This window comes from Patagioenas fasciata, chromosome 1 (assembly GCF_037038585.1).
Source record: "Patagioenas fasciata isolate bPatFas1 chromosome 1, bPatFas1.hap1, whole genome shotgun sequence".
In the NCBI taxonomy this organism is placed as follows: Eukaryota; Metazoa; Chordata; class Aves; order Columbiformes; family Columbidae; genus Patagioenas; species Patagioenas fasciata.
The window spans coordinates 85,228,081-85,255,442 of record NC_092520.1 but is presented as its reverse complement, the minus strand read 5'-3'; the positions used below and the strand labels follow the sequence as shown (position 1 = coordinate 85,255,442).

Below are 27,362 nucleotides of genomic sequence, written 5' to 3'. Positions count from 1 at the left end.
TGGTGAGGCTGGAGTGGGGCACAGAGGGCATGGCAGAAACCCCCTAAGAAATGGGGGAAATAACTTCTTCCCAGCAGAGGCTTCTTCCTAGAAGGAAGGAGCTAACCTGTTTTTCTGAAGTCTTCTGCTGTTACCGAAATGTATGTTACACTGCCTAGAGCGATTTATTTTAATGGTGTGAATGCAGCGCCTTTGACCAATCTTAGGTGTACTAGGTCAGCTTGTTTTGCTGAGTCCAACGGCTCTTGACTATGTTGCCATTTTTTTAACCTGGCTGTTAGTTGGTTTTGCTGGGCGATGCTCCTAGCTCTTGTTCAGAAGGTATGTGAATTCCCATTTTGTCTACTGGCATGGCCAAAGCTTCTGGTGCTGTTCCCTGATATCCCTTTCCCAAGCACTCTGTGCCTCACAGTTTGCCATTTTATGCCTAATGTTTCCATCATCATTCCCCAAATACTTTATACGATGTGTAAGAGAGAGCTTGATTAGAGCAGAACGCACTGTTCTTATGCAAGGGCAGGCCATTGATTTTTCTATAATGGCATTATGTTTTTAGGCTGTATAAAAACTTGGTGGAAAATAACGTTTTGTTTGCTTTTTTGACAGCTTCTAATAGCAGTTCAGTGAGACCTCCAGCAATGTATTTGGTATTCAAATTATTCTGTTCACTGTGCGTGGCGTCAACATGTAATTGTGGTGGGGGCAGGCTAATGAAAGAGTAGAGGTAAATCCAGCCCACGCTTCTCGGGGAGAAGGTGCCGTAGTGCCTCCAGTCACATATCTGCCAATGGCTTCCACTAACATCACTGCAGCCTGTTTTCACTAAGTGAGAAGGGGTAATGCAACACCAAAAACTGCAGGGCCATTCTCAATAAGTGGTCCTGCTATTTTAGCCTTTACATGTCCCAAAGAAAGTAGATAAGGATCCAGGTGTTATTTATTGATTGGAAAATAGGGATTTTGGCAACATAGTGATCCTTAGTACTGTCTTACAGGGAAAAAGTGTCATCATCTCAGCTAGAAGTACTTCTGTTGGCTATGCTGGTGTACTCCTGTTTCGGCAAGCGCAAAATAGATGTGATGCTGCCCAAAGCTGAAGTCAATAGCAGCTCCCCAGACTCTTGTTTAAAGCGCATTAAGCAGAGTTCACCAGGAGCACGTGTTCTTGTGCTTGGCCCACTGTGGTTGTTTTGCACATTCATAGCAGAATCTCCATAATTACAGGAGAGCGGGGAAGAGGTTTGGAGGCTTTCTGTCCCTTTGGAGAAGTTCTGCCTGCACAAAAATGCCCTCAAGAAGATGGGGTAGGTAAACGCTATGCAATTTGGGAGGTTCATCTGTCTGTAGAGCAACCCTCTAACATGATAGAAGAAAGGGAACGGCGCAGTGCCTTCTGCAGGTCGCCACACATAAAAGCAATCACTATGTCAAAGCTCTCAAGTCTGGAATCACAGAGCAAGCTGGGCTTCATCCCACAGTCCCAGCATATGAGGAACAGCTATGCTTTTTCTCATATTCCTGAAGCAGCAGGGCAATTTAAACAGGGCTGTTCTCTCTCTTGCTGTTTACAGCCTCTCTGTGCTTTTGTGTGGCTACCTCAGAAGTGAACTCGAGCCATTCTGTTACACTGCCTCTTTCATCTTGCTGCTAACAGTGAAAAGTGACACTGTGCCACCCTGTGTCTGGTAGGAAAAAGTCACCTCATCTAAAATGTCTTTAAACCAGGGGAAGGCTGGGAGGATTATGAAGAAAAATAGTCAAAGATTGTGACAATATACTAATTTTAATTTAAGACAAGCTATTTATGAGTCAGATTGCTGATTCCCCTCCATTTGGGAACACAGGTTATTGTACTCCTCTGGACTGACTGAGTACTGTGCAAGAACTTCTAGAAATTCTCCAAGTGGGCAGAGACCTGCTCTACATCCTTTCACCACTTGCTCCTGTGAAGACAAAGAGACAAAATCGCAGATCTCGTGCATTGCCAAAGCCCTTTTTTTACTGATCTGATGCATTGTGTGTCAGGGAAACATGCTAATCAAGGCACAGAAAAAGAGAGGTAGAGGTTCGAAGTCTTTGCCTAAACTCACAGTAGATAAATAGCTCAACAGAAAAGATATCTGGGCTACCATGGATGTGCTCTAGGTGCCTTACTCTGTTTTTTATGCATGCATGACAAAAACAAAAGCCCAAGGGTTGTGAGATGGACTTCCCTGGAATCTTACCTCGCCATGGTAAGTCATGCGAACAAACCACTCTTTGGACAGTCGGTGCTGATACAGTTCTAGGGTCACATCTGCAGCATACGGTGGCCACTTGTGATCAAAGGTGCCCGTTGCCACCAGGAGAGGAATAAGGGTAACGTCATGAGAAGCATAGAGAATGAGCTTTCTGATAAAAAGGGAAGGAAAATAAAAGAAAAACAATGCTAACCTAAAATGTTAGCTGTGTTCCTCCATGGATGGCCAGATGCTAATGCTACAGTGGGGCATCCAAAGCTCAGGGCTGGTGTCTTGATTACACAAAAAGTACACTGCACATACAATCTAACTCAGCAAAAGCAAATATGGCACTCATGCTTCTTCTAGCAGATGAGCACCCATTCTCTTTACCCACACATTCAACATCTTTCTGAACCAGCTCTTCGCACTGACAGAAAGTCAATCTGTAACAATTAGAGGAGGAGATCTGCCCCGTACCTGGCCTTTTCAGCTGGAGATGAGGAATCTACTGCTTCTGTAATGTTCTTCTGTAAGGTATAGAAAAGGAGACCAATACTCATCTGAAGAACTTCTCTATAAAAGAAGCAGAAATAAATCTACTAGTTGCTAAACTTTCAAAAAGAAATTTGAATGAACACCTGGGAACCTGCTTTTCCCTTACAAACTGGTAAGGTACTGAATGTAGCGAAGAACTATTAAATGCAATGGCTGTGGTTACTTTTTATTTCAGCAGTTGTGTGGTCACCACAGAGATTCTAATGTCATTGTAGATAGGGAGGTGAGACGTGTTAACAAGCAGTCTCACGAGGTGTGGCCCACATAGTGGCAAACCTAGAAACTCCTTGGTGTTCTCTATGCTGCTATATTTTGTTTGCCCAGTTGTCATTTTTGGATGCATGGTTTTCAGCTAGGGAAAGATGACTGTAGTTGACAGCAACTGAAGTGGTTGAGGTCTTTGGCGGGAAAGGGCAGGTGGAATTGAAGAAGGGGGCAGCTATATTTAAAAATTAGCTTTTTATCCCTGTATTAAAAATAGGGGAGATCTTTAGACAACTTCTTGTGTGGGAAAAAAAAAAAACAAAAACAACACCAAAAAAACCCAAAAACCATCCCTCTACCTAATACGTTAGTGGAAATGCAGAATGAGTGTGACTGTGGATCTCCTGGGTGTTGTGGGAGTGCAGGAAATCAGTCTTTCAGTACCCAACACCTCTAATACAAGTTAAAGAAAAGGCTAAGGCTGACTGTCCTAACAGAAGAGGCAGTCCTGTACCACTGCCTGACAAGAGCTGGCGAACATGGCAGTTGTGAATGAATCTGAAACAAAAACGGCTGCTAGGCTAGCAACACAGCCACCCTTACAAACAACTGTGGAGGAGGCAATTAACTGCATGTAGCAAGATTCTTTTGCAAGTAGTTACATGTGTGCAGGGCCTGGCATCACCTTTTCCACTAGCATCAACACTTCTCAGCCCAGCTGTGCAGGTGCCATCCCTGGGCTGGAATTCGGATTGCCACTGTGCCTTTGCAAGGGCAGCCTCCCCTGTGCAGCCTCAGTGCTCAGGCTGGAAGCATCTGTTCTCTCCTGCTTTTGCCTCTGATGCAGGTTCACTTAACTGTGGCAACAGAGGTGTTCATTGCCTGCCTCAGTGACTTACTGCTTGGAGACTACTCTTTTCCACGACTGTCAGCAAAACAGGACCTTAGCCCACATCTTGGCCTCCTCGATGTGGACTCTTTGTCTTCTTTTTTTCCTAGTTTATGTTCCTAAGGACACTGGACTTCTCATGGAGATGGCTGAGGCATGAACCTCATGAGGGGGCAGCAGCCTCTGGTGGGGGAATGTGGCAGATCAGAAAGGACCTGTATCTGCCATAGTAAGCTGGTATAGCTCCTCCATCCTAGGTAAGCCTAAGGCAACCCCTAAGGCTGGAGGCATGGACATGGGCAATCACCTTGAACTGTCTTCCAGAAGGAAAAGCAGCGAGTCAACAGATCGACGCTCAACTGTCTGCTGAAAGTTCTTCAGCACAGGGCAGCTTGGCAAATTGTGCACCTGGAAAAAGAAGATGCAGCGGAACAGGGTTCAGCCCTTTCTGAACTCAGCCTGAAAACATGTGGGTGACTGCCCACAGAAAACAGCTGTTCATGTCACAGCACTTGTTACTATGATATTCATATGAGGAGTTCTAGGATGGTTTTAAACACAGACTTTCTCCATGTACTAAAAGGATGGATGTTTGCTCTTGAGGGTACATTTCTGTGTGAAGGGAGTGTAAGGCCTTGAGCTATTCAACTGACGGACAGACCAATTACCATTAGCTCCAGCAAGCAAGAGGTACTAAGGGCTGTACAAGTACGCCAAAAAATATGCCAGTAGCAGAAGCAACTTGGCTTACAGGTAGTATGCTGGAACCAGGATTAAGATGTGTGTTAGGTGGTGACTGACAGAAAAGGGAAAACACTTTGTAATGGGGTAAAGCAAGGCCCAACTGCTCTCTTAGCTCTACTTCATTACACATGAAAGAAATACTGAACTTCAGGGTAAGAACATAAATACTGGAGATGAGTCTTCATCCTAGAGCAAGGCTGACTCCATGTCTTGCTTTTTAAAAAGGCCATGCTATTTCTAGAAACTTTCTGGGCTGCATAGAAAGGCACTAGGGTACCCTCTGGTATCAGCGGGTGTTGGCACTTGGTGGTTTTCTCCACATATACATATATATATCCATATGTAGGTAGATGAATGTTTCTTTCTGTGACAGTGCAATACAACTGCTCAGCTCACCTGCTCAGCAAGAATGTTATCAAGGAGGAGAAAAAAATCCACAGACTTATCACCATCAATACCCATCTTCTCCTTAATTGTTCTCAAGTCATCAGAGATACCTGGCTGTTGCGAAGCATTCTTCATCTTATGCCTGTCAAGGAATTAAGAAAACAAAACAAAAACTTTTCATACATCAGACTTTCTATCTTTTGGGGTTGTTTTTGTGACTCCAGCCCAGTAGAGTTGTCTCATGTCATTGAGGCATAGAAGAGAAGCACCACAGAATATGGAGGGATTCCTGATGTTTGGAGTTGCAGAGCAGACAGACACTCCATCTAGATTTCAAGGACTGTAGCTGGCTCTTTGCTCTCACAGAGGCAGCGGACAAAATAAAGATGAGATGTCAACGCTCCAGAAGTGGTTCCCATGAGCAAGGGCTGTGTATCAGCTAACAGATCTGGTCATACTGGAACAGTACAAGTCTTTGTCTTCAGGGAGTAGCCTTTAACTGGCTCATGAAAGAAGAAAGGGCGGAAGGCTTGAACTGACTGCTGTATGGTGTGGGAAAAGGGAAACTCCTAGATACTCACATATAGCTTAAATTCACCCCTCATTTTGTTTGAAGCCATTTGCCTCTTTACCCTGTTTTTTATTTTTAAAAGTTTAGCTGAGAAAATCTATGCTGGCCATGTACATCAAGAAAAATATGTTGCATAGGTTTTGTTTCCTCTGACCCTAATCTCTTAGGGTGGCGGTGGGAAATGTTTTTTAAGTTTGCTTTTAAATTTTTTTAGGAACAGTTCTAGCTTCTGTTTGAAATCAAATATCATAGAAGTTCTGGCATAGGTAGCCTGTGAGCTCAGGTGGTGCTTCTTACTGCAGCTTAAAAAAATCCACCTTGATGCGGTCACAAAACCTGCTCAGTTGGTGGGCTGGGCGGGGAGGGAGTGGAAAAGCTTGCAATTTACTCCCATTTTGGACAGTTGATGTTACTAGAGGAAGCTGAATGTACTGCTTCTATGGGCTGTCACCTCAGCACTGCCAAGAACAACCCTTGGCCTGCAGAGTCGAGCATTATATAATGAGCTTTTGCAAGTGAATTCTGACAACTCTTGAATTTTGGAAAAAAATATGCTAATGTATAATCCGACCAAACTGTAATACATTTGCCTTTCTTGTTCAGTTTCCACCCCATACCTAACTTGGCACAGACATTCAGAATACTTAATTCTGCAAACATGACTGTTCTTTCTAGGTAGGATATTCCTTATTTTACTTCATTAGTCTTTGTTAAATGTGTCAAGGCTGTGTATGTTTCAGTTTCTTCAAGGTATAAAAGTGACACGAATGTTGTAAGAACCCCCAAACCAGAAGCTCAATATAAAAAGGAGGCCCAGTATGTTCACACTTGAAAGGCTTGTTAAGGAATGTAGATGACATTAATTCTGCCCTGCAGCAATACCGCAGAATAGCTGTACATTAGTTAGTAATGAGTGTTTGCTAGACACTGACTAAATTAAATTGGTCTTTCAAGAAAAAGTCTGTTTTTCTTCTTCTGGTGCCACTGCTTGGTGTATGACTCCACTCACCGAGTTATTTTATATAACTAGCTAACCATGCCCAAAGAACAGTAAGTGGCAGGGGAAGAAATTGGGAAATGGGAAGCAAACGTGCTGTTTTAAATTACTACTGCTGAAATGAAACAGCAGTGAAATCATATGGGGAGGTATGGCTGGCAATTACCTGCTCAAGCATTTCAGGCGCTGGCAGTTGTAGTAATTGGGGTAGAGGATTTCAGAGCTTGCTTCATCAGTGACAATGACAACAGATCCTGTGGAACGAGAAGGAAGTTTATGTGATCACTAGTGCATCTGTGTGTCTTTAGACTGCTTTAATCACTCCCATGGGCTTTGTGCTCAAGTTCATTGTTGTCAGCTAGTAATTCCCCCTGAGCTATCACCTGCAACACAAGCCACTGTGCTTGTTTTTGCACACACAGCATTTAATTCCACAGAGATGTCTACTGTGCACCTTGTGAAGCTTTCAGTTGTGTGTTCATTTTTCTAGTATTTGTGTATGTGACAAGAATTAGTTTCTATGTCATGAGGTGTAAGGAGCTATGGCAAGTCACTTTTGCTATTTGTTCCTGGAACTGAATACAGAAGGAGCAGAAACAAGATCTTCAAAACCCAGAGCGTATTTCCAAGACATACAAGTAGCTGTCAGCTGTAGGATACAGCTGAAAGTTACTCCAGATACCAAACTTGTAAAGGATCTTGGTACTTCTATGGCTGAGATACTTAAATTTCTCTGAGAAACTTTTTTCAGATGTGCAGCTCGTGAACGTTGAATCTGGAACTTTTTGCCCTCATGATTCTAAAGCAGGTTAATGCTAACCTCCTCAGTAGCTCTGAAATTGCAGGATTCATGGCAACACATCCAAGTTGAGCATCCCCAGAAAGCTACACGAAGAGAGGGAGCAAGTGACAAGTTGATAAAGAACATACAGAACCAAGAGAGTAAGGGGAGGAGGGTCAGGAGTGAAGAACTGGGGAAGAAGCAAGAACCAGAAACCAGAGAGAGCTGGGATGAGTGAGGTGGGATGTGCATCTAGGGAAGACTGAGAAAGGAAAGGCGCTGGTGAGAAGTCTCTCCAACCTTCTTTCTGCTGTTGGTACAGCCCAGCTAGCAGGCACCGTGTGGACTCCAGATTCCGGAATATATTGGTGGAACGGATGCTGAAAGAGAGAAAGGAGTTTGTGAGGTAGCACTTTTTCCACCTGGATATGGCTGCAGCTGGGGAGGACTTGGTGGAACTAAGTGTTCTACTTTCACTCTGGCTTTGGAAAGCTGTGGTGGAACTCACCTTGCCTTGCTATAAGTATCTTGAAAAACAGACACCTCTATCTGAACAGCCCTTTCACTTCCCTTCAGAGACGGTGGAGATAACAAATGTGTACTTCTCTGGTGTGATTTGTATCTCATCCTAAACCAGCCACTCCCAGCATTATTGACGTGAGCAGCAGGGGTACACTTCAGCTCACCAAACTTATCTATGTAATCTACAGCAAGTTAAATTGTGCTCCAGAAACACCTGTTTCCCTTCACTCACCACAGAGATGCATAATACTGCTGTCAATGGCTAAATGTAGGGTGAGATGAATCTGTCCCTGGTATCCCTCTCAAGGCTGTGGGAAGCTGGATGCTTTGTGTCATGAGCGAGTTCTAATGGCGGGCTCTCCAGGCTAAGCAGAGATGAAGGCCCAGGGACCAGCCAGTCTGCTATATGGTGGAGAAGTGTATGCTGGTTAGAAAGCTTCCCTAGCACAGGGCTACTCATCCAGAAGGAAACAGGGGAAGGTCCAGAAGGGAAACAAGAGACTCACAAGACCTCAGCAGGCTTAAAGGTTGGTGAGAGAAAGTTGGCTTCCTCCACATAGCTTCTCCTCAGCCTCTGACCCAGGGCAAACATCTGCTGCATCCCTACTGTTGTCAGCTGTCCTGCAATTGCACCACCCTAAGCGCAAAGAAAAGGAAGGGTTTCCAGTGGAACATGGAAATAAACAGGTCTCCAGAGGGAACAGGAAACCACCATGAAAGACTGCTTCACCTTGAGTGTGATCTTTTTGTAGTGCTCCTCATAGGGTGAGGGAGGTTGAGGCCCTCCATTTAGATCAGTCACCACGTAATCAAACTTTGTCTGAGCGGGTACATCTAGAAGAGTGGGATGCCATTCCACCTGTTTAAAAACAAACAGTGCTTCAGTAGAAAATGAGGACTTTCCAGAGCATTAAACCAATGCTGGGGTGTTATTTTGTGCTGCCTTGCCAATAACACAACACAGACCCAAAAAGAACTGATGCCTTCATCTGGCACATACAGAAATTACAGCAGTGCTGCACCCTGGATTTGCTGATCTGCTGTGCATCACACACAGGTGATGTGCATGAAACACAGGACTTGCTTTCCTCCCCTTACAGGAGAAGAATCTGTAGGAAACCGCTATTGATGCTGTTTGTTACACATTGAAAGGCTTCTTTAGCTAACTACCAGAACTAATAGCTGTCAGCTCATTGGAGGCCTTGGGGAGACAGATCAATTGCAATGACATTGAGGCACATAAAGGCATGTTGCCAAGCATCTGTTGTAATGCAGGGGAATGGCTCAGCACTAGGCACTAAAGACCAAAGTCCCTGGCAGCAGCAATAACACAAGTTATTGCTGCTGCCAGTGGCTGCAGCCCGGTAAAGCCCACTGCTATGTCCTTCCTTGGGGGGCTTCCTGCAGCCACCATGGAGATGGTTCCCTCTGCCATCACCCCTCCCCCGCCCCACCCACTAACAGGCAGTGGGACCACGCCATCGCTGTTCTGCTTTACAGAATCCCATAATGGTTGGGGTTGGAAGGGACCTCTGGAGATCCAGTCCAACCCACCTGCTAAGCAGATTCACCCAGAGCAAATTGTACAGGAATGTGTCCAGGCAGGTCTTGAATGTCTCCAGAAAAGGAGACTCCACAACTTCTCTGTGCAGCCTATTCCAGTGCTCTGGCACCTCAAAGTAAATAAGTTTCTGCTCATCTTCAGATGGAACCTCCTGTGCTTCAGTCTGTGCCCGTTGCCCCTCATCCTGTCATTGGACACCACTGAGAGAAGTTTGGTCCCATTCTCTTGACACCCACCCTTAAGGTATTTATAAACATTGATGAGACCTCTTCTCAGCCTTCTCCAGGCTGAAGAGACCCAGCTCTCTTTCCGCATAAGAAAGATGCTCTAGACCCCTCATCATCTTTGTAGCACTCCCAAATTCCCGCGTTTTTCCCAAATTTACTCTCGGTAGCGCCTTGGAAGGGAAAAACCAAGCCAAAACCAGACTGATGGAAGCACAGCAGCAGGTCCGCAATGGCCACCCCGCCGCCTCGGGGGAAGGGCGCCCACCGCAGCCCCTCGGGCAGCCGCCACCGCTCCGCTGCCCCGCTCGTCCCGTCCCGTCCTCACCGGTGCTGCCCCCGGGAGGGGTCGCAGCGGGGTGCGCGCCCCGTGCCGGAAGACCACCTGCACCAGCTTCAGCTCCAGGTCCCGCCGCTCTCTGCTGCTGCTGCTGCTGCCGCCGCCGCTGTCGTCCTGTCCGGCGGCCGCCGCTGCCCGCCGCCCCTGCGCCCACAGGGCCAGGCCGCCCAGGAGGCCCAGGCGAGTCCCCCAGCCCATGGCGACGGCGCTGTCACTGCCGGCACCCGGCGGCAGCGCCGCGGGGGCTGACGGGAAGCGGAGTCCTCCCCGCTGGCTCCGATTAGCGGCAGGGGCTGCGGTGAACTACAACTCCCAGCGGGCACCGCGCCGCGGGGGCGGGCTTGGCGGGGATCCGCGGTGCGCAGGCGCGCAGGGTCGGGCGCGGCTCGGGGGGCGTTCCCGCCCCGCCCTGGGCGGGAGAGGCGGGAACTGCGACGCCTCTGCCCCGAGGCCCCCGGGAGTCGGAGCCCTGGAGCGGGGCAGCATTCAGGCTTTGTCAGCGTCTGCCTCTGCAGCGGAGCAGCGCTGTCGCCCTGCTGGTTGCTCCCCATTCTCTCTCTCTTTTTTCATTTCATTTTTCTGCGAGGGCACGGCCGGGCGCTTCCTGCGGGCTGACTCGCCGGGTGCGAGTGTGCGGCTTTCGCGGAGCGGAGGGTTCCTGCCGCAGTCTGGTTTTCTGCCAGTCTTTCCCCTCGTTTGGCCACGGGCGCGGTGTGTTCGGGTGCAAGAGCCCGCGCTGGCCGGTGCATTGAGTTCAGTGCGGAGGGAACGGCCTGCGAGGAGGGAGGGGTGTCCCTGGGTTCCTCCTCAATAGGCTGCTTGTGCCTTTCAGTTCACAGCCGGTGATAGGGGAGGAAGCTTTGGGGAGGATGTTGTGTTCAGCTCATGTGTGGGCCAGTCACCCCTATGCATCACTTTGCTCTTCTCGTCAGCCTGTGGGGATGTTGCACAAGCAGCAGGAGAAATTTCCCTCGCATTCATTATCTTAATGGTAACGCTGACGGAGAGAACAGCTTCTTACCCCTGTAACTTTTTCTCCCCCTGCCACTACTCAGCCACGCCATTCACATCACCAGCAAAGGTTTACAGTTGCTGCTAGACAGGGTGCTGGCATTTTGTTTGTTGTTGTTTAAATGAGGGCTCCTTCCATGGTGAGTTTGCTAAACAAGGTCATTTTCAGTTTGGATGCCCAGGTGCAGGCACCACAGGAAGAGAGCAGTGGGCCTTGAGCTTCTCTTGTCTGACCTGTTGTTTCCACCGCAGCTTTGGGAACCAGCATAGCACTGGAGATGAGCTGCAGCAGGGAGGAGGGTGAAGGCATGGCCCTGCCACGTAGGTAACCTCCTGTCACCTGGGTAACCTCCTGTCACCTGAAGTTCACAGTTGGTTGTTTGTAACATCGGAGCTACCTCTTGTCATCTCCCTTCAGCACTCAGTGAAGCTGTCCTGGGGTGAATATGAACCTGGTGCCTGGAGGTGAACACTCCACTCCTTGTTTCTTCAAACCATTGCTACTTCTTTCCTGGCAATGATGTGGAGGACGAGATTAACTATATGCACAGATTAACTATTAAGTGCTATTTAATATCTTTTAGTTTAGCAGCTAATAACTTCAAATATGTGAAAGCTGGAGAGCTGTGTATCTGTAACACCTTTTTTAGACATTATAAAACCATCAACAGGTTCACGTGTCTATGGTTCCTTTGAACCTGCTGATTGAAGACTTGGCAGTGATGTCATTCTTGCATAAATAGTATTTTATCAGGGAATAAGCGGTTTGCTTGTTCCTTAGGCTATATCTGCGTGACCTGCATTTATTAGGAATTTCTGTTTTTCCTCTAGCCTGCCATCCTGCCTCCTTATATATTTTTTAGGCTCCAGTATTCCTTTTCTTGTAGGCTTAGGTCTCTACCCAGGATCTCCTTCACAACCCCCATCTTTCTTCCCACATATGCTGATGATTTTTGGTGCCCTCCTTTCCCTGGTTGCACTTGTCCTGTCTGTCTCACCCTAATTTCTCTTTACTCTTTCAGGGTACCAACATTTTAAAACTCTCCAGGGAAATCAGGAAAAGTTTTGCAGAGATTTGGGATGTTGATGGAAGCTATCATTTATTTTACTTTATGTAAACATAATTTCTTTAATTTGCCCACAGACAGTTGCAGACCAGACTACGCTGCACTCGCTATCTCTCTCTTTCTGATTTTCCGATTTGGAAGCAGGTGCTGTCTACTGGGAGCTGAAGTGCTGGAACTGGTGGAAAGTGGTCTTTGAAAGGTAGTACACCATAAAAATGCAACGGAGACTGGGCCAAAGAGGGTGTCTACAGTAAATGAGGCCTTCAGGAAGGCTACTGAGTGGAGATTGCTGCAGTGAGGCATTGATGTGTTCGGGCCCCATAAAGAGCCCACAGCTCCTTATAAAAGGTAAAGGAGCCCCTTCTGTGCTTTGTTGCTGCCCTAGTCTGGAGCATCCCTTCCTCTGGGGAAGGTCTTGCCTCTGTTTCTAAGACTTCAGTTTTCTGTTTGGTCTGAAACGTGCAGGTCTGTTGCCTGCCGGGATTCTGAGCTTTCTGGTCTCTTGTATGTGTCCTGCGGCTTTGCCTTTGGTCTGTTGCCAATGGCGTGCCCTAGGTGGCACAGAAGGCAAGCATCAGAAAGCCATACCTGATCCTTAACACCAGGGCTGGCATCACAGTTGCTGGCCTGGCATCAGCAGCCCCCTACACCAGCAGAGACCCTTTGCTTGGCCCCATTGAATTCAAAAGCTCAGCATCAGCACCTACAGTGGGAGCTGGCAGCTTGTAGGCTGCCTGGGGTCAGCTGGGACAGTGAGGATGAGAGGACACAGTGTCCCCATCCCCAGCATACCCTCCTATCCAATCTACCTCGCCCTGGCTTCAGCTGTCCTGCTGTCCTTTTTTTCCATTGCAGGCAATTAAAGAAATCCTGGAAAGAGAGACAAGATTGTTTCCCATGAGGTCACCCCTGAAAGAAAGAGAAGCCGTGTGTGGATACACGTGGCACAGGTACCAAGCTGGTATCAGGCTGGGGAGGAAGCTGAATGCACGTGCCTGTAAGTGTCCACTTGAGCAGCTCAAGGCTTGCCACACTTTAAGGGCAAGTATCCTCAAACCATTCAGGAATACAAATACCATGTTACAGGCAGAAATCTGCGGTGAAGAGAGCTAAATAATTTGCCTTATGTTGCGAGGAAGACCTGGGCATAGAAACAGAGACCCTAGAGTGTCAATCCTGAGGTTACCTTTATCTCTTAGGAGTGGTACCCAGCATGGGTGCAAGCCGAGCTCCCAGGACCTCTGGCTGGAGGCACCAGAGGAGTCACAGGCAGCTGGTACGTGCAGGGAGCAGGACAAGGGTGAAGGAGCAAAAGGAGGGGGAGGATGGTGACCTGCACAAAGGCCAGAGCTGGTGGGAGGTTGTCACAGCCACCAGGACATGTGGATGGAGGGGTATGGTGATCTCCTCGTGTCTCTCAAAGCAGCACTGTTCTGAAAGGGTTACCTCAGTTTTCTGAGCTTAGAGCATGTGAAACACAGAGGCATGACCAGAGCAGAGAGAGAAGGAAAAAATATCTCACAAGCCAAGAAAATAACAAATGGAGGAACCAAGCCTAAATCTTGCATTGTGGGAGGGTAAGAGGGGGTTCAGAGATGCTGGGGGGAGAGGGAACAGGAAAATGTCGTTAAGGGGAGGGAGGAAAGGAGGAAGAGAGAGAGAGGTGATATGATAAAAATGAGCAGAGGTGGAACAAGGAAAGAGGCTCACAGTGAATTTATTTAATTTCCAGTTTAATGTTATCCTGGAAGAAAACCCCAGTTCCTGTGAAGCTGTGAAGACTGGGTCCCTCCTGGGGGGACTTGGCTGGTGCCAAGCAGCATTACTGTTGAGATATATTTTAGAATATACCATTCCACAGCAGGTGCGTGCAATTAGAGGAGAGCTCTCCAAAATAGCAGGCGGCTGTCAATTTTTTAGCAAATGGTGTTACCCTTTTTTTCCTTTGTATAACTATGTAGAAATTTATTCTGAGATGCATCATCTTTACAGAAATGTTTTCAAAGGACCTATTATTTTTACCCTCCCGTTGCTTTTTGTGGCCAGACAAGGAGCAGAAGGCTATTCAAATAGCCACTGTGGGTGAGCTTTTTTTTCACTAGGGGGAAGTTAATGAACTCTAATGAATAAGCAAGTTTCAGGAAACCTTTCTCGCTGAAACCAGTGTGCAAATTTCCTCCTGGCTGGAATTTAACCAAATTACAATGACTGCTACCTTTGCAAAGTATTACCATTGCTATTGTTTACCTTTTTGTAGTGTGTCACAAACATATCATGCTTCAGAACACTCTGTATGACAAATTTGCATTTACATCCTGATTTTCTTGAAGGCGAAACTGAGTCATAGTGAGCTTCATAATTCAACCAAACCACACAGTCATTGTGTGCCTGATACATTGATAAGGTATGTGACCAAATATCATTATTAGATTTTTGTCCCACAACATGGATTGAAATTAAATAGTGTTTCAAAAATATCCACCAAAGAAATGGTTTATCCTGATGAGTTCCAGTGTTTCATTGGGCTCTGGAGCCCTCAGTACAGGAAAGACATGGACCTGTTGGAGCGGGGCCAGAGGAGGCCACAAAAATCATCTGGAACACCTCCCCTGTGAGGACAGGCTGAGAGAGTTGGGGTTGTTCAGCCTGGAGAAGAGAAGGCTCTGGTGAGACCTTATTTCAGCCTTTCAGTACTTAAAAGGGGTCCATAAGAAGGATGGGGACAGACATTTTAGCAGGGCCTGTTACGACAGGACAAGGGGTAATGGTTTTAAACTAAAGGAGGGGAGATTCTGGCTGGATATGAGGAAGAAACTTGTTACAATGAGTGTGGTAAAACACTGACACTGGTTGCCCAGAAAGGTGGTTGATGCCCCACCCCTGGAGACATTCAAGGCCAGGCTGGACGGGGCTCTGAGCAACCTGATCTAGTTGCAGATGTCCCTGCTCATTGCAAGGGGATTGGATTAAGTGACCTTTGAAGGTCCCTTCTGGCCCAAACTACTCTGTGATTCTGTGATTGTTTCTTGGATTAGGTAAACACCTTCTCCCTGAACAAAGGACTGTAGCTATTGTGGTGTTAAGCAGAGATTTACTACAAAATATCTGCAGGGTCAAGAATAGAAATAGAATCTGGGCATCGCTTTGGTAGGTGGGTTTTTTCCCCCTGAACTGTAGAGGTCAGAAAATAGGCTTATATTTCCTTGGCTTCTTTGATTCCTTCCCAAGCACTTTTTGGCTCAGTAAGGGAAGTGGGCTGGAAACATTCTCTCACAGCTCTATGCAACACAGGCTGCAGCTGTGCTGGGGACACAGCAGTGACACTGGCTGCCAGAGGAGGGTGGCATAACCAGGCCCAAAGTGAGCCATGAGCAGCTCAGACCAAACATGACATTTGCCTTTGCTGGTCTTGCGTGGCAGCTCCATGAATGGCATGGAGCATATGGAATATATCTTATTGGCCAGGTACTTTAATTGCCAGAGCCACTTCTGGGTGGAGCATTTGCTGCTCTTCTTGAGGACAAAGTGTTTTCCTACCCTTCCAAATACCCTTTGCACTCCAAAATGTTCTCATGAGTGGCTCTCTGAGCACAATTAAGGTGCTTTTGCTCTGGTCCATTGAAGTGGCTATGGATACTGAAATCTCAGGTGTTGTAGCTGGGGGGTCCCCACTGTTGCAACACAGGCAAGAATACACACAGTATTTGTGTTCAGAAGCACAGGCTGCTTTACTCTGTGGCCAAAAGAGCTTTTGCCATTCCCAGCTGCAGAGCTATGAGTGATGTCTCTGTGTCCTGCCGGGATCGGTGACCACAGTGACTATTATAAACTAGTCAGTCTGGGCATATAAGCTGTATTGTGTCCACAAAGAGCAAAAATTTATTAGTAAGTTGTTCAGCTGTGCTGTGTTGCTTCCAGTGGAGCTGTATCACTGTTGTCTGCTCCAGTCTGTCTGTCGTTGTGAACCTTGTAGCCAGCTGCTTTGTGAGCAAGGCGCCTGGGAAATGGAAGGAATGTTTCCACTCCTAATTTCTGTGATCCTTTGGGGTGGAATTGGCAAAAATAAACTCCTAAATGCCACTGCAGACCAAGCCCTCCTCGTAAGGCACCACTCGTGATACAGTGTACAGATCTATGCATCTTGTCTCCTTTTCTGCATGCTTTCACATCAGCCATTTACCTTCCAGTAGTGAAATGGTGTGCGTAGACACTTGCAGGTCATCATTTTATTTCTGAATTCCTGCAGGCTATGTGAGACAGTCCTGGAAGTCAGAGTGCTGACATTTAGGCGTGGTATCATGAGGATGTTTACAGAGATTTTCTTCTGTGGATTTTAGAAAGAGGGTATCAGACAGTCAGTTGTTTCTTGTCTCTTTTTTCTGTGACCACATGATTCTTCCTCTCTTTTTCTTTCAAATTCAAGGCTTGGGCATTTGGTCACAGTCAGTAGGGCAGCTGGAGAGCTGGAAGCCGTCCGTGTGCTGTGTGACACGCTGATGGTGTAAAGATTCATCCCCTGCCCTGTAGCCAGGCGCAGAAGATGTGCTCCCTGCCTTCTGTTTTTCTTTTGTTCGAACTTTGTCATCCTAAACTGGATGATGCCTACAGCCATCTGCTGCATTTGGTAGTTGGCGGCATCCTGCCGACTCAATTATGCGCCTCTTTGAGATAACAGCAGGCCAGTTTTCTCTTCAACTTTGAAGGAGTGTTTTTCCTATGCAGATGAAGGCTGAGATGCTGGATAAGCTGTCCCCAGCCGTGTCAGGTGGACTCTCCATGTGTGCATGGTGGAGGTGTGCGGGTGTGGTGAGAGAGCTGCCAACCCTTCCCTGCTGCTGAGATCCTGCATCCAGGGGCTTGGTGCTCTGAAGCGGGGGCAGATGTGCTCCCCTGTGGCAGTGTTTAACCATTTGGCACTTTTAATCTTTACCACCTCCTTTGCTTCTTGTGAATAGATGTAACACCTAGTGGTTTGGGATGACATGGAATTAAAAGGAGATGGTGCAGGTGTAAATGATTATAGAACTACAGACTGGTTGGGGTTGGAAGTGACCTCTGGAGGTCATCTAGTCCAGCCCACCTGCTAAAGCAGGTTCACCCAGAGCAGATTGCACAGGAATGTGTCCACGTGAGTCTTGCATATCTCCAGAGGAGGAGACTCTACAGCCTCTCTGGGCAGCCTGTTCCAGTGCTCTGGCACCCTCAAAGTAAATAAGTTCCTGCTTATATTCAGATGGAATCTCCTGTGCTTCAGTCTGTGCCCATTGCCCCTCATCCTGTCACTGGGCACCACTGAAAGGAGTCTGGTCCCATCCTCTTGACATCCACCCTTGAGATATTTATAAGCATTGATGAGATCCCCCCTCAGCCTTCTCTTCTCCAGGCTGAACAGACCCAGCTCTCTCAGTCTCTCTCTGATTATCTTTGTAGTTCTCCAGTGGACTCCCTGCACTAATTCCTTGTCCTTCCTAAACTGGGGCGCCCAGAAGTGGATGCAGTACTCCAGTTCCTATTTTCTAAGCACCAAGGAGAAAAAGGCTACAAAGAGATCATTCTGAACCTTACAGTGGGTTCCTAGCAAAGTGAGTTGTTTCATTATGCTTTCATACTTGCACAGAAGTGACCAAAGAGTAGAATTTGTGTATGTGATACAACCCGTGACCTTTGTCTTCTCCCTCTCACGGACTGGGGAGACACAACTGGAACCATGGGTAAAATGTTATCCTTTCATTTTGCTGCAGGCTTTGGTAAAGTTTTGAGACTCCAGGGCTGCTTCCTGTTTTCTTCTTTGCCTTCCCTGTAGGTGGTAGACTTGATGGGTTTCAACACTCAGTCATCCAGACTGGCTGTTTGAGCCCATGTGGGCTGTCCATAGCACCCTGATACTTTTTCCCATTCAGTATAGACTCTTCTTTGTTATATGAGGATGAGGGTCAGATCAAGTGGTGGGGAGCTAGAAGAGAGGACATAAACCTCATCTCTGGGACCTATGCTATTTACATTCAAGACATTTCTGGCCCCACCAGCTGTTCCATGTGGGTTATTTTCAGAAGGGCAATAATCCGCAGAAGGTCAGGAGGGTGGAATTGTGCGAATATGTTGAGTGATCGAGATCAAGACTCTTGGAAGTCCTCAGACCTCGTCACGACAGAGTCAGGATCCCAGATGATTATGGCTTGCAGACTGAGAGAACTCAAGGAGAGCTCTGAACGTGCTGCTTGCATGGCTAGGAAAGGCTGCTTAGCTGGGTGGTTGCTAGCGATTTTCAAGAGTCATCTGTGTTTATATTGCTGGCAGGACCACCTGTCCGTTTTGAACAATATATATGTGAGTATGTGTATATATTGCTCCATTTATTTTTAGCCCATTCTAAAAAACCCCGACAGGTCTGAAAGATGCAGTGGATTGTGAGTGGTGCCTGGCGGCATTGCTCACATTGACGGTTGTCAGAATTTCCATGATAAATCTCTGCTTTGAAAGGCTTATAACTCATCCTTCTATTTTAGGTCCTGCAGCTCTTGTATCCTGGGAAAAAAAAACAAAATCAACCAACAACAACCCAAAAACTTTTTAAAAAACTGCATTTTCACCACAGGTTTGTTAAAATTAGTTTTGTTGGCCTAAACCAGAGCTTTTTCAAAGCAGACATTGAGTCTTGTCACTTTATTTTTCAGTGCCTAATTGCAAATGTGTGGCAGCTCTCTTTAACATGTTTCATATGGTCAAATGGAAAAAACTATTTTGCATATCAGACTGACACAGACACTGGACGGTGTAAATCAGTGGGGAGCCAACAGTATTTAGCCCGCTTCAGCTATAACGAAGCACAAAACCAGGTGAATTATGGCAGAGACTGGGCAGTCTCCAGAACTGGTGTGATACCAGTTGTGAAATTATGGGGTGAATGCTCCTCATTCCAAGAACTAGCAGAGGGATGAGAAAGACCATGGGGTTTTTTTACATTCATAAACAAAGGACATGAGTGTTGCTATTATGTGCAATCAGCAAGAGAAACCCAGTACAAATCAGCAGCTGATGATTTTAATGAAGGAATACATGGCTAGCCCTTATTAACTTTATGGTTCATAAGTCTATAGTGTATTTCATTCATACACTGCAAAGCAGCTCACAGTCATTAAATCTGTGCCATTCCCCAGTGAAGTCCTACAGACATCATTGTGCTTTCTTGTGCACACCTAGGAGAGATGGCGCTGTGAGGAGACTTAATGATGGCTGATGCCCTGAATCCATGGCAAGGCAGAGAAGAGCACACAGGAGCCCGTGTCTTGCAACAACGCTGGAAGGAGTGAGCTGCATCTCTTCTGAGAGTTTTCATAGTTTTTGAAGGCTGTTGAAATGGTAGCTGTAAATAGTATATTTTCATGCAGATGGCAGGTGCTAATTCAAAACATAAAGGTAACGAACTTGAAACTGGGTCCTGACACACAATGGGAATTGTGGAGGGAGCATTGAGAGCTTGAGCTGAATCAAAGTCAGTAGTTCAGTAGTCCTTTCCAAAGGCAACATTCAGTAGTCCTTTTCAACTTAGAGTATCTTTTGGCAGGTGGGAATAACAGTTATTCCTTGCCTCACCAGGAAGGCTGTGAGGTAGCGAAGTGTCTACGGAAGGTTTTGTATATGCAAGCACTCAACTGTTTCTCAAACAATATTAGTAGTTGTTTGAATGAGGGATACAGCCTTTCCTTGGGTCTTGCCTGACTGCCCCTGGACCGTGGTTACAAAAACTCTGCTATTACACAATGGAAATAGGCCTGCGTTGCTTTTCTGCATGTTGTATGGGTACATACAGAGTGCCATATCTGTGTTTTACTGTAGCTCCAGACACAGAGTTTGAACTTATTTATCCTGAATTGTCTTCCTCTGATTTTCCTTCGGATGCAAAGTTTTTTTTTTTATTCTGGTTCCCTGTCCATCTCTTGTCTATCTCAGGGCATTGCATTCCTGTAGGATCTCAGCATCTCATTAGCAGGAGGCAAGGTCCACTATATTAATTTTCCAGATGGGAATTTCAGGCAAGGAAAGGCTTAGATGACTTGCCTCTTGTCAAAGACAAAACTTGCTGGAGTAGGGATCTGAGGGCACTCTCTGAAGTTCCAGTCAAGTGCCAGAACTGCTTGTCCAGACTCAGTGTTATCTTTTATTGCCATTCTGATCCCATCTGGCTGTCAGCTGTACCAGCCGGTGCTCCGTGGGTATTTACGCTGTTGCCAGTTCTCATGTCTCAATTGGGAGTCATTTAATGCGGGTGACTGAGATTCCTCTAGAGGAAGAATGTGAAGTATCCCAGACAATGGTATGGTTAGCATTGGTTTTGTCGTAAGACTGTTTTTTAGCATTTATTTTAAGGATTGTTGACACACATGAGTTTTTCTAGTTTTTCTATCTGTGGCTTCAGCCATGAAAAAAAGTCAGAGGCAAAACCATCTTTGCGTCGGAGTTTAACGTCCTTCCCTTGTAGGTTAATAGAATAAATCAGAAGAGAAACGTATAATTTAAAATCTTCATTGATGGTGAGGTTGTAAGAAAGGGACAACACAGCATTGTCCATGATGTATTTTGCATTTCTGAAGGAAAATACTTGGTAAAAACATGACTGCAAGTCAACAGAGTCAACAAATGAATCAGAGAGAGGAATGGGGCATGTCTCCCTTAGTAAAAAAATTTATTACGTGTTCTCTTACTCTCGATTACCCTAATTTGAACTGGGGAGCTAATGATAATTGCTAAATGGATTGAAACAAACAGCAGCACTGTGGACAAAAAATAATCATTATGAACTGCAGTGTATCGACTGCAGCAAACTTTTCACAGATTTGTAGGTTTTAATGCTGTGGTGGCTGGTCTGACTGTCTGCTTAGTGCAGGGGAGAGAACCTTAACCAGTGATTTCCAGTGAGATCAGTAACTTCTATTAGTACCAATGCATAACTTTTTAAACCCCATTGCAATAATTAGAAATTACCTCATCTCCAGACTGTGCTTTCCACTTGTTAATTAAAATAATAGTTCTCATTATAAGAGCGCTTCTGTTAGGAGAGCAATCTGTTGTCAGAAACGCTGTCCCCATTGCAAGTACTTGAGTAACAGGATTAAAATGCTTCTTAACTTTGTCTTGCTAAGTGAAACAGGGCAAGCTCTGGGCTCCCATTGTGGACCAGTCTATGGTGCAGAGATACTGGGGGTAATGCTGGAGCTGCTGTTGCGTGTTTCTGAGTCTGAGGTGATATGGATGTGTGATGCTGCGATGTGATGCATGTATGTATGTGTACTGCAGCCTTGCTGCTTGCTTAGAAATACACACGAGGCAGCGGCAGCCCTGATTCAAGTTGTGGGGAGGAGCATTCTGGAAAGCTAGAGCCTGTTTGCACTGCAGAAAGGAGGCTGCTCCCTGTACCCCCAGGTGTGCACTGCGAGAGGAAAAGGGCTGAGGTACCTCAGCGTGTGCTTCTGAGGATGTCCTCAAGCTCCCGGGTACCTCACTGTGCTGGGGCCTGTGATGTGCTTGTGTGGTCAGAGGTGTCCATCAGGAATCAGTGAGGATTGTTCTCTTTCTTTTTGTACTTTCAAGACTGGGTACTTCAATGAAATTTTCAGAAAGTCCTCGAATTTGGCATTTCTCTGGAAACGCCAGAGACAAAAGGAATCTGGAGAAACTAGAAATACGGAGATGAAAGTGTAACCGTATCTGAAGAAAACACAAGATGCAGAGGGGAAAAACAATACAAAATCCCAATTTCAGAGGAAAAAAAGTTGAGAAAAGAGTTGCCATGGTCTGTAAGTGGAAAGTGAACTGGAAAAAAACTCATTGTTCAGTGAAATACCAGCTACCACATATGCTTTTGGGTTGGCAGTTCATGTTATGCAGCAAAGGTGATGGTAATTTTTGCAATACAAGTGTGCCTAGGCGTTTTCTTGAATCTGGATTGAGGTGGAAGAAAAGCAAGGTGGGAACTGAGCATGGCTTCATTAGACTACGTGATTTAGCAATGGCTAATTTTAGACACTTGTTTCTGAAACATCTTGCCCGTAGCCTGGCACCCATCAAACTGGTTCTGTCAGGAGCATTTTTCAACCTCAAACTTTGTTCCCAGGCTGAAGAGCTGGCATGGCATTTACTTAAAAAACAAACCCAAACAAATAGCAGCAAGTTTCTGACCTCAGGCTTGCCTCTCCCTGCTAATCTGATTCCTTTTAAGGGTAGGAGCTGGTGGCTAACATGATTTCTAGTGAAACCCTATGTGTAGCCGAATATGAGCGTGTTGGGTTTTGTTGGGGCTGCTGTTAAAAATGTCATGTCCTAGCAACACATATCCAGTTTCTAGAAAAATTGCTTGATGTGTCTTGCTTTCTTTATATCGTCATATAGCCAACTACCGCCAATGCGCCTTTTTACGGTGAGATTCATGTCCAAGACAAACAAGAAAATTTAACTCTCTTGCAGGTGCCTAATAGTTAATTTTGATCTCTAGCTTGGCCCCATCTGTCCTGACCTTTCCCATCTAAATTAATGTTATGACAAAAAGGAGCTTCTGCCTATGAATAGTGAGTCACAGAACCCAACTGAGAGTAAACCCTGGGCACTTTCCTGCTGTGGTCCAGTGCTGAGAGATGGAGGTGTCCTCTCAAAAACCAACAATGGTCTGCAGGGGGCTTGGGCTTGGTCCTGCAAATGCTGCAGCGGGGCCGTTGCCTCATAGGAGCTTGTCAAGGGCCAGGCAAACAGAGTTCATAATACAGAAATGAAAAAAAGCGCCTGATCTACTAATGAGATATAGCCACCTCAATGGGGGAACGTGGCTTAATGTAGCAGTCCTACAGGCCTTGGTCCGGAAATAATTTTAAGGGAATAAGTAAATATTGCAGCCTTTCTGAGTTTTGCTTCCTGACTTGCTCTGGGGGAATGCTTTTTGATAGTAAATGTGGTACAATTGCTCTTATTCACCCAGAAACTAGTTGTTTTATGCTAGTAGGTAGGCTACGATGCCCTGTGTGGGAAACTGCATTAGAGGACGGGGGAGCACGTTTTATGCCAGCACTGTTGTGCTTTCACAGTGCTTTTGGTACTTTTGTGCTTGGAAAGTGTAGGGGCTTGACGAGGGGGTGATGAAACCCTCTGTGCGGGAGCACAAAATGGTGAAGCGTCTTCATGTGGAGAAGCTACTGAAGGACTTGAACCTTCCCATGGGAACTTCATGAGCAGTCAAGAAAGCGGGATCTTCTGCACTCTTTATCTACCTACATCCTGCTGTGGGATTCCCACATGAACAGCAAGGATTTCCAGCTGTGTCTCAGGCAACACCTAGGGATGAGTGGATAATGCCTAAAAATGCTTCTGAAGTAGCCATTATTTCCACAAGCCAGTACATCATGGTTCTCACATGTTTTCTATTACTGATCGAATGCATAACTATACTTAGAACATCTTTTGGTGTGTGTTTATTGCACATACTCTCCGGTGGAGGTGGTTGTTTGGTTTGTGATAGGCAGGATTGGTTACACAATATTTGTGCTTCCCGATGGCTGAGGGAACACACAGCTGCCTCTGGGGGGCATATAATTTAAAAATTTAGTTTCTGTGACTGACATTTGTTTTCTGAGAACTCTGTTGCCCGTCAAACTCAATTGCTCAAATGTCTGTGGGAAACCAGTGGTGGTATGTGAATGTGGTCTCAGCAAATTCGTTTTTAAAAATGGAAATCAGTGTTCACTGGAGGCAAAATGGAGCCTTTCTGCATTATTTGGCTAGAGTGAGTGTTATAAGCTCATTTGATCCTCTCTCTTTTTCTGTCATCAAATTTTCATGACATACATATATATAGATATACACCTGGTATTACAAATCCTGTGGTCCCCAGAAAGATATTTAATCATCTAGACCATGAAAGCCATGAACACTTAAGGCAAAAGTAACACCATTAATCTTGCACTTTAGTCACAGTTTTTCCCCAAAACAAGTGTATCTTCAGCTGCTTCTTTCCATCCTCATTCTGAGTCCACCTACACCTCTGCTGCTTCTGGTAAACCTCATCCCCAAAATGTTGCACTTTATTCACAAATGGGTGCAAAAAATTGGCATCAGCCCTGTACAAGATCCCTCCTATAATCCATGCTGGGAGGAGGTGTGGAAATTCCTCGGGACAGTTAGAAGTTTTATTGGGGAAAGATGGAAGAGGCTGAGTTCTCACCGGATTGCTAATGTAAAAGTTCACCAGTCCCTATCCTGGTGTTTGTTACTGCAAACCAGCCTCAATCACAGCTCAAACCTCCTCATAGCCCAACCAGCTCTTCCAGCTCTGAGAGCTGGATGTGATGCGAACCCAGAACAGAGCTCCATACCCCAGGTTGCTCAGGTATTGATTTCCCTCCTCTATTTTTTTTTTTGTTTGTTTGTTTGTTTTCTCTTTAACAACTTCCAGGTTGATATTATATCCCTGAACAGGGCTGTTTGGTTTTGTTGTTTGGTTGCATTATTTATTAATTTATTTTAGTGCCACTTGTAAAGGCACTGCTGTCCTTTTCTGTCATCACTTTTGCCACTGGGAAATTTCTGAGTTTTGTGGACCTGGTGATAGTTCACCAGGTCGGAAGAAAAGCATCAAACTTCCCTGGGATCTTTGCTGAGCAGAGAAAACCACTTGTGGGCTATGATTGAAACAGCGGTACTATACCCCTTTAGCTGCCTCTCAGCTTTGCACCAGTTCTTAATCATTCTTTCTTGCTTGGATGAATAGGAAATTGGGTGCCAGCTACTCTTGGTCCCACACTGAGAGAGACTGTGTGCGATCCGTACCTCAATTCTCGTGCTGAGCACAGGCTTATAAAGGCCCTGGGCATCCTTTTGGCCAGACCATGCTGTTGCCGAGAAACTCCCAAGGGAGCAGTGGTGTCAGAGGAGGGGGCTCCCCTGGGGACAGCGATTCCCCTTGTGCTGCCTTGGGCTTCCCAAGAGGCCACAGCAGCATTGGCAGGAGAGATGCTGCTCCATGGCTCCTGCTGATGCTGGTGGGCAGCAGTGCTGGCCATTGCTGCAGGTCAGGCTCTATGCTACCCTGCGCTGATTTTTTGAATAATGAATTTCTGCATTCTTCATACTTTGGACATTTGCAGTCCAGTCATGCATGTTTTCATTCCTGTGAACACACAGTGCTTTTATTGTTTGGCTTTTGGATCTTTATTCATTGGCCTCAGTGATATTTTGTGGAAAATTGATTGATGGGAGATTGTATAATCTGGTGTCTTTTGACCTGTTCCCTTTTAAGTCTTAAATGTTATCAGCTTTGAGTTTGCTGGAGTGTTGCCTTACTTACATATTCTGAATGAGGAAACAACTTGCTCAACCCACGTGCTCTAGATCAGCCATTAACTTTAAGTATTTCTCTCTGTTTCTCCCTCATTTGTCTCTTGGCCCGCTCAGCTGTCCCACTATGCTGTTTGGAGAGAGAAGAGGGACTACAGGCATGACCCTGTCTCGATTTATTACTTTGTTAGTTTTGGCATTCTATGCATTTTTAAATATAGCTTTTCCTTTTATAGAATTAAGAATTGCTGATTTAAGATCTTGGTGAAACACACTTTTCCCTCTCTCCTGTCTTAGGATGAGCTGCTGATCAGCACAAGGTTGTAGATCAGAACTGGGCTCCCTCAGACACCAGTTAGAGGGGGTGATGCTGAAATGGTTTGAGGTACTGACCAAGGAGACAACTGGGGATGGTATTTGTGTTAAATGTCAGTTCCAGCTCTCACTGGAGAATTCAATTTTGAGAGGCTGAGTGGACACCAGCAGGTATGGCTCTGAAGAAAAGATGGCTGAGAGCAGAATGAAAAATTCTCACTTTTTCTGCCTTCAGAGCATTGTCTTTGTAATGCTGCCATTTAAAGATTGAGTGTCTGTCCAAGGGCAGAATTTAATATATAATGTTGATTTAGGTCATAACTATAAGATTGTCTGTCCATCCATCTGATACAAAGTAATAAATACAAAATCTGTCTGAAATGACAGGCTAGTCTCTCTGCTCGCTGGCTGAAGTAAATGTGCTCCTACTGGGGTGTGATAGCCTGGCCAGCCTTCACAATGGGTTCCAAGAATCATGAGTTTATGGTCTGTCAGCCAGTGCAAACATCCATCCATCAAATATTCCCCACTTGTTATACCTAGAAGATAGAACCAGGGAGGCATTAAGGAATGAGTGGCAGAGAGAGATTATCTGCTTTGGTGCAAGTAGGCTGCGAGACAGAGAGCTTGGATGGTTGTACATCTGTGGTTTCAGAGACCCACAAAACACCATCTCTGAACATGTGCAAGGTTTGAAATGGCATAGAGGAGATCTTTATCATAATTTTTTGGCTATACCTTGCTCTCCAGCACAGATGCTGAGTGGCTGTAGCACAGAGGTTTTAAAGTTTGGTCTACTGCTTATTATAAACCAAGAATGGTTTATTAAACAAGGCCTGGGTTAGTGCTTGAGTGGCCCTATGAAACAGCAATATCACTCGTATTCCAAGGGGAGTGATCTGCTGTGAGTATGCTTTAATAAGCTCCTGATTTATTAATTGTGTATCTCTCCCAGCAAGGCAGCACCCTGAGGGACAGGCATTCTCTGGCTGGGGATGTGCCAGTTAAAAACCCCAGGCCTGCCAGGCCTAATACTTCCTCCTTGCTGTGTTGTGTGGCTTTGGGTGCTCGGGTGGCACCTTCCTTTCACTGTTGAAAACTCCCAAACCAAGGATCCTTTGATCTTAAATGGTACTTGCAGATTCTAATACAGTTAAAGGTCCTTGTCCTGGTGTCCTCATCAAATTCTGGTTTTGTTCTTTATAGCCCCTCTCAGACTCCTTGCTGGGACCCAGTACTTTACTGGTCTCCAGCTTCCCAGCCTGCAGAGTCCCATGGGATGGGGGATTATGTGGAGAAAGGAAGGAATGGCACTTCCTTTGGGTGGACAGGGGGATCCAAGGTCAGGAGGAGGGATCCTGTGAAAGTCAGAAAGCGATGAAGTTAAGAGGAGAGGCATCAGCTGGGGGAAGAAAGAGTTTTCTTTGAGCTGGACAACTACCTCTTCAGAGAGCTGAGTACCCGTAAGAACATTTTGCAGAGGATGATTAGCAGTGGATTCTCAGTGTCTCTCAAGACCCTGCCTCTTATAAAGCCTTTCAGATACTCAGGGGACAGGTTTTGCTATCCTTTTCCTACTTCCTTTGGCCTCACGTTGCAGGTGGCCCCTCTGGGTGCAGAGGTGTGCTAGGGGATGCAAGGAGGTTGTGTCT

The 27,362-nt window shown here is 46.0% G+C and overlaps 1 protein-coding gene across 3 annotated transcripts; it reads right to left on the bottom strand.

Moving 5' to 3' along the window:
- Positions 1-1,764: 1,764 nt before the first annotated feature.
- On the bottom strand, positions 1,765-10,227 carry ACP6 (acid phosphatase 6, lysophosphatidic). 3 transcript variants are annotated; one of them, XM_065844138.2, is made up of 10 exons: positions 9,989-10,227; positions 8,603-8,731; positions 8,379-8,509; positions 7,651-7,730; positions 6,736-6,823; positions 5,011-5,143; positions 4,178-4,278; positions 2,700-2,795; positions 2,226-2,391; positions 1,765-1,943 (listed from the first exon to the last, which is right to left on the bottom strand). In XM_065844138.2, the coding sequence occupies exons 1-10, from the start codon at positions 10,196-10,198 to the stop codon at positions 1,803-1,805; spliced, it is 1,275 nt and encodes a 424-aa protein (XP_065700210.1). In that variant the 5' UTR covers positions 10,199-10,227; the 3' UTR covers positions 1,765-1,802. The 3 variants fall into 3 exon arrangements, with proteins under 3 accessions (XP_065700210.1, XP_071666046.1, XP_071666052.1); XM_071809945.1 differs by lacking the exon at positions 2,700-2,795; XM_071809951.1 differs by lacking the exons at positions 7,651-7,730; positions 8,379-8,509; positions 8,603-8,731; positions 9,989-10,227 and adding an exon at positions 7,390-7,644.
- Positions 10,228-27,362: the final 17,135 nt, after the last annotated feature.

Coding starts and splice junctions, on each gene's coding strand:
- ACP6 (XM_065844138.2), bottom strand. CDS start 10,198: ATGGGCTGGGGGACTCGCCTGGGCCTCCTGGGCGGCCTGGCCCTGTGG. Junction 8,510..8,602: donor ACAAAAAGATCACACTCAAG/GTGAAGCAGTCT, acceptor CTTTGCGCTTAG/GGTGGTGCAATTGCAGGACA. Junction 6,824..7,650: donor GTACCAACAGCAGAAAGAAG/GTTGGAGAGACT, acceptor CTCGTTCCACAG/GATCTGTTGTCATTGTCACT.